Genomic DNA, 7,071 nt, shown 5'->3' on the forward strand with positions numbered 1-7,071 from the left:
AGTGGTATAAGGTTGACCAATTTCCCATGAATTTAGGCTTTTCCCTTGTAGAAAGCATAGTGGAGTTAATTACCTAAGTTCTTTGGATTTGACTTCCCATACTTGGAGGATACAAATATATAAAAGGATCATTAGCATGGTGTGCAAGTTCTTTCCATATGAAGATAGTGAAGTGGAGGATATGCAAATGGCTTGGAAGACTAAATGTGAAGGATCGTCCATCAGGACACATTTATCTGTCTCTATGGTGTTTAGGATAAATAAGCATGGGACGGATTGCATAGCAGGGTACCAGACATGGGTACTTGACAATCCTCTTATATGTGATGATCACTAGAAGACATGGCGACCCTCGTGTGTTAGACTTACTTTGCTCTGGTGAAAATATTCCCTATCAGTGCTAATTCTAGATAAGTTGTATCAAATTAGTGTAGCCTGGTTAGTTGGAATTTGTGTTTCATTATAGTTTTGTATAGAATTGTGATGTAATAATTGCTAATGTTTGCTTATTGCCCTGTATTTGGGTAAGCAACTCAGGTTCTTTAAGTTGTTTTGTGTAAAATATTTCTTAATAGTTTATTTGTTAGTAAGAACTTTTTTTTTTTTTTTTTGTCATTTGTATGCTTTTCTTAATATTTGCACATAGTTTTTATTTTTTTTTTGAAATGTATAAAAAGTTATTAAATGATTTTTTTTTTGCTTCAAATAAAGATTTTATTGAAACAACATAAAAGCCACACAACACAACCCCCTTTCAAAACATTGAAGACAGAATGGGGGCAAATAGCAAAAGAAACAGGGCTTGCAAAATTACAAGAGAGCGCCCATATGGCAAGAGCATGAGCGGTAACATTAGCCCCTCTTCTGATCCAAAGAAAACAAACAGAGGAAGAAATTGATAAAGAACATATGTCTTGCATAAACCATTCAATTGACCATGCTGTTGTCTCCATTGGATGAGATAAATGGAGGATGCATTCCTTCAAGAGTCGCTCTTTAATACAACTCTACTCCAATTCTTTTTGCTAGCAACTTGCATTCCCAATCTTATAGCTGAAGCTTCAGCCACCAGTGAAAAACAACCATTAAATAAATTTAGCCATTACTTTTTTTTTACTCAAAAAAAGAAAAAAAGAAAAGGAATTCATCGACATACTTTTATGAATGCAACAAGAACAATATTATCTTTTCTTATGACTTTTAAATTTATAATCATATAATTGAATTGGTCAATACAAGTTAAATTTAATTGGAGAACCTAATATGCAATGCCTAACCATTTGTACCTAGGTTTTAGTTTTATCCCTTAAATAATATTCTAATTGTACAAAATCAAGGGGGCTTGGGACTTAGAAGTGTGAAACTTAAAAGATAAATTGGCACCCGAACAAATTAGAGCTGTGAAACTAGGCAAAAGCATATTCAAGAACCTGGTGCACTTATCACAAATTGATCAAGAAGCATACCCGAGATGCAAATCATAGTAAAAGAAGCAAAAATGTTGCAACCTATTATTATTTAAAGTAATTAAGAAGTTTTATAAAGCTTGACAACACATGGATGCTGAGTTTTATTCCAGAGTCGTAACATACAATACCAAACCCTCCATCTATAAGAAGATTGCTAATTTGAGCTCAATTTTTTTGCACTCAAAGCTTAATAGTTACACACAAATAATTATTTGGTGCTTTATGAGTATAGTGACATGGTGTTTATTTTTCTCACATTTATATTCATGGTGAATTTTACTAATTAAATTCATTGTTTAATTCCCCATAAATGTGGTAGGAGGGAATTTCATGTCACCGTGCATGGAAGTACTATCGATTACTCGTCACACAATTAAATTAAATAAAAGGTTAAGCAAAATATATTGCCACTTTATTGTCTAACACATTGTGACCACTCTTTTTTTTAATTATTCTGACATCTGATCGCTCACCACGCCATCATCAAGTGCATTAGAAGCCCATTACAGAACATCATAAAATAATAATAAAGCAATGAACCAAGCAAAAAAAAAAATAATAATAATAATAAAGCAAAAGGACATCATTTAATATATAAGATCAAGTAATGAAGTTATAAACACAAGTGTGAACCATTCAATTGCATTTTTAAAACAATTTTTTTTCTTTATTTGGTTTCATTAGTACAAAGTTTCATCCATTGTGAAGAATATTTTTCTAAGCTATTGATTACACGAATAGATAGATGTGACTTTGTAATTGTAGGGACTGCGGACAAATGATGATACAACATACAAGTGTGGTATGCACCTTGGAGAATTTCTAATTGTGCTTATCCCAAAAATTGTGCTTCTCTAATTGTGCTTATCCCAAAAATTTCTAACCCCACCTCAGTTAACCATTTCAGGCCAATCAGTCTGTGTAATGTGGTGTACAAAATCATCTCAAAAATTCTGGTGGATAAGATCAGACCTCTGTTAGACAAAATGATCTCTTCGACCCAATCAACCTTTATACCAAATAGGTGGATAGCTGAAAATCAAATCATTGTCTAGGAAGTTCTCCATAGCTTCAAGACTTGTAAAACCAAGCCTGGCCTCATGGCAATCAAGCTTGATCTTCAAAAGGCGTACGACAGGGTAAATTGGAAATTTTTGGAATCTGTCCTTCACTTCGGGTTCAATGAAACATTCACAAGTTAGATCATTGCCTGCATATCATCGGTGTCTTTTGAGGTGGTTGTGAATGGGGGTAAGTCAGAGTGTTTTAAACCCAGTAGGGGGCTAAGGCAAGGCAACCCACTCTCGCCATATCTCTTTACCTTGGGGCAGGAAGTTTTATCCAGATTGATCGATCATGAGTTTAAACTAAAAAATGCTGTTGGCATTAAAACAAGTATCAATGGCCCAACCATCACTCATGTGATGTATGCCGATGATGTGGTTTTGTTCTCTAAGGCCTCTAGAAAAGATGCAGCAAGCCTAGTGAAAACTCTTGAAAAGTATTGTAGATGGTCAGGGCAAGCCATAAATAAAAACAAGTTAGGTGTCTTCTTCTCCAAGTACACCCAAAACCAAGCCCGTAGGTCCATAAAGGGTATTCTCCAAGTTAAAAGCTTAAAAAAGGATGCGGTCTACCTTGGAGTGTCGATGTTTTTGTCTAAAGCCCCCTCTAAGGATTTTGCTTTTCTCCAAGGTAAACTCGAAGCTAAACTTACTGGATGGAGAAGCAAATGTTTGTCTTGGGCAGGGAGAAGACTCTAATCAACTCGGTAGCACAAACCATCTCCATCTACTCCATGTCCACCTTCGATATCCCCAATAAGGTTTGTGACAAGTTGGATGCACTAGTTAGAAGGTTTTGGTGGAAACCCTCTTAGCGGGAAGGCAGATTTATAGCTTGGAGAAGCTGGGAAAATCTTTGCTGCCCTAGAAGTGTTGGTGGCCTAGGGTTCAAAAAAGCAAAAAGTATCAACTCTGCTCTGCTGGCTAAACTAGCTTGGATGGTAGCAACCAAAAGGGATAGCCTCTGTATGAGGATCCTTAGAGCCATATACAAGGTCAAAGAGGATTGGCTTCAGGCGGATGCATCTAAATATGCTTCCCCCACGTGGAAAGCAATTGAGAAAGCAAGGTCGGTGATCAAGAAAGGTGCTCGCTTCCTTATTGGAGAAGGCGAATCCGTTGATATGTGGTTGGATCCTTGGGTGCCTTGGGTTCAAAACTTCATCCCATCTCTAAAGGTGGAGTCTTTGGTACAATCGCCCATGAAGGTAGCCCACCTCATCAATCATGAGCTCCACACTTGGAAAACCTCATTGGTGCTTGACATCTTTAACCCCAGTTCAGCACACGCCATCCTTTCCATCCCATTACCATCAAGGCCTAGACCTGATAAGCTCATATGGATCCCTGAATCCAAAGGTTGTTTCTCGGTGAAATCCACATACAAAGAACTGATGTTGGATCTCCCTACTTAGGCTCCTTTCGATGTGAATTGGTCCAAAATTTGGAAAATCAGAGGCCCAGAAAGATTAAAAATGTACTTATGGAGAGTAGCTGTCAATGCTCTTCCCACAAGGGAAAACCTTATGTGTCGCTTGGACATTCCCGACCCGAGTTGTGTACAATGTAACCAAGAGGTAGAATCTGCCATTCACTTGTTCTCTAGATGCCAAGCAGCGAAAGCTATCTGGTTTGGGGCTTGCTGGGGGTTCAGACCAGATTATGGTCAATTCACTAGCACCAGTGATATTATAAAGGTCATCCTAGACCCCCCTTCAACCCTTTGCCAATCCCAAGACCTTTGGAGACTTACTCTCAATATGGCAATCACTCTGGAAGAACTTTGGCACACTAGGAATGAGGTTCTTCATCTTACAAGTCCTGCTAATATTTATGCAACCTGTTTGAGGATCAAGTCTAAATTCAAGGAATACTCTCGGATTTTATCTCCTTGTGAGACTCTCCGTCTAAGTAAGGACTCTGTAAAGTGGGCGCCTCCCCCTGCGGGTACTGTCAAGCTTAACGTCAATGCAACCATCTCCCAATCAAAGGCAGCCTTAGCAGTAATTGCTAGAAACGAACGTGGTACTGTGCTTAAAGTCTGGGCTAAAAGCATACCTCTTTGCTCCCCTCTTATTGCTGAAACCGAAACTATCCTATGGGCTTTGAACATTGCGTATGGGGCAAATTGGAGGAATATTGCAGTGCAAAGTGATTCAAAAAGCAGCATTGATGCCATCTTGGACCCTTCAGGCTTCCCCGTGTGGGCAATCTCTACCAATGTCTTCAATATTTGTCAGTTGGCTAAGTCTTTTTCCTCTTGTTTTTTTAGTTGGATTAATAGAAGTGGAAACGCTGCTACTCATGTGACAGCAAAGTACGCAATTAACTGTTTAGGTTCTCTCTATTTTGTTCCAGGCAATCTTCCAGCCTCTTTGGCTATTGTTTGTGAGGAAGATGCCTGATTTTGTTTGTCTTTTTGATTTAATACATTGAAGTTTACCAAAAAAGTGTGGTATGCACCTTTAAAAAATGGGACACTAACTTTTGTCCAAGGGCAATTGCAATGGTAGGTTGACTTTGACAAAATCAATCAAAATGGAGTACTCCTCTATGACCTTTACATCCACACCATTCCTTATTAATTTGTGGAAAGAACAACCAACCACTAGTCACTGCTACGAACCCAATCGTCACTGGCCCTGAAACTACCCAGTGCAACTGCCACTTGTCGATCACCGCCTTCTTCACAACAACCTCAATAACCGTGCAGAAGCCATGTAGTACAAAGAACCATATTACCTCCCACGTGGGATGCACACGTGTGAAGTAAAAATATATTACTTCATGAGATAGGCCTGACACTAAAAGAATGCTAAAATAATGGCTGGTAGACCAACCCAACGTGGCCCAATTAAATGAGCAAAAAAACAACAGATGGGAATGTAAATGGTAGGTCGTAAAATATTAGTAACATTAAGGTCATCAATGGGCCGGGTTGGGCCGGCCCAGCCCATTTTTACTTGACCCATGGGCACAATGGGCTGGGCATAATGGACTATTAACTAGTTAACGGGCCAGGTTGGGTTGGGCCGAAAGAGAAAACCTCAACCCATAACCCTGTCCATGGGCAATGCCTATTTTGTTTTTAGCGAGCTAGGCTATCAGGTTGGGCCTAATGGGTTACCCATAGATTTGTGTTAGCATATTATTTTATTATTTTTATAAGGAAAGAATCAATTTTTTATAAGGGAATAATCAATCTATTTTTTTAAAGGAAAGAATTAAAGAATTTAATACTTAATTACAAATTTTTTTACAATCAAATCTATTTAATTTTTTGTTTTGTTGATGGAAACCTATTTAATTTTTTTTTATTAAGGCTTTAAATAGTTTATTATTTTTATCTTTAATAAAAAAAAATGTCAAATGGTTGATTCAAATTTGCTAGACTACTAGAAAAATATATATTTAGTAAACTAAGTTTAGCATAATTACTTAGAGTATCTTAGTAGTTGAGGGAGTTCTCTTAAGAAATTCCTCTATAATATCTCAAGATCAATCCTTCATACACTTCAATATTTTTGTTATGAATTATGAGTTATTGGGCTGGGCTAACGGGCTGGGCTACTAGGTTAGCCCATCGGGTACCCATGGGCATAAAAACTAGCCCACAACCTGACGCACTGGGCTAGTGGGCTACCCATGAGCCTCAATAACAACGGGCCGAGCCGCCCATTAACCTAGTGGGCCGTCGGGTTTTTGGGTCGGGTTGTGGGTCATGGGCTATTTGATGACTAATAATGTTCCACCTATAGCCCCAGAAGTCTTGTAGTGAGGTGGCAAGGTAAGGCTCATTGAATTGTGGCTCAATCTCAAACCCAAAAATGGCTTGAACTAGGGCAGCAGCCAACGCTAGGACAATTTCTACAGCAAGGTAGATGTGGCAAGTGGCAACAGTAGAGTTAAAATAACATATGGATGTAAAATTGGTCTATTGTCATAGGCACGTATTATCATGGCAAGAAACAAGGCTTTTATAACCAACAAGATAGATCTAGGCACTTTTGTAGGATTTTGGGATGTTTTTGTGAGATGGGTTTTTATTGTTTTTGGTGTTGAGAGGTGGGCCTTGTTTGAGTTTAATGGGAAGGCAAGCTATGGATATGAAATGAAGAAGTTTTTGTGGGGGTGGTGATAAAGGGCCTTGGTCGAAGACAAAGAGAAGGAGCTTGAGGTTGCCAAGCCAACCGAGGAAGAATGCAGTGGGGCCACCAAGATTGATAGAGTTGATGTTACAAGGGAGCATGGTGAAGAGGTAAAAGATGGGGAGGAGGAAGAGGAGCCTTATCATTCCTCTTGGGATCCTTGCAACTATGTAGTAACAATAACAAAGAGATGTGACGACTGTGAACCATACCTTCATGAGGTTCTTGATTTCAGAATCCATTTCTTTTTTGCCTCTCTTTCTAGCAGCGACCAAGTAGCGATGACTATGATCTATATCTTGATGAAGTTCTTGATTTGAGGTGGCGACTGCAGGTCTTTGGCTCTGGATCTACTTAATTTAAAAATTACATTTAATATAGGATCACTTA

General features: G+C 38.5%; 1 protein-coding gene and 1 pseudogene across 1 annotated transcript; one reads left to right on the forward strand and one right to left on the reverse strand.

Moving 5' to 3' along the window:
• The first annotated feature begins 4,008 nt into the window (after nt 1-4,008).
• Nucleotides 4,009-4,938, forward strand: LOC115956269. The gene has a single exon (XM_031074696.1). The coding sequence runs from the start codon at nt 4,009-4,011 to the stop codon at nt 4,936-4,938; it is 930 nt and encodes a 309-aa protein (XP_030930556.1).
• Nucleotides 4,939-5,013: 75 nt separating this feature from the next.
• LOC115956270 lies at nt 5,014-6,923 on the reverse strand (annotated as a pseudogene).
• Between the last annotated feature and the right edge of the window lie 148 nt (nt 6,924-7,071).

This window comes from Quercus lobata, chromosome 8, assembly GCF_001633185.2.
Source record: "Quercus lobata isolate SW786 chromosome 8, ValleyOak3.0 Primary Assembly, whole genome shotgun sequence".
In the NCBI taxonomy this organism is placed as follows: Eukaryota; Viridiplantae; Streptophyta; class Magnoliopsida; order Fagales; family Fagaceae; genus Quercus; species Quercus lobata.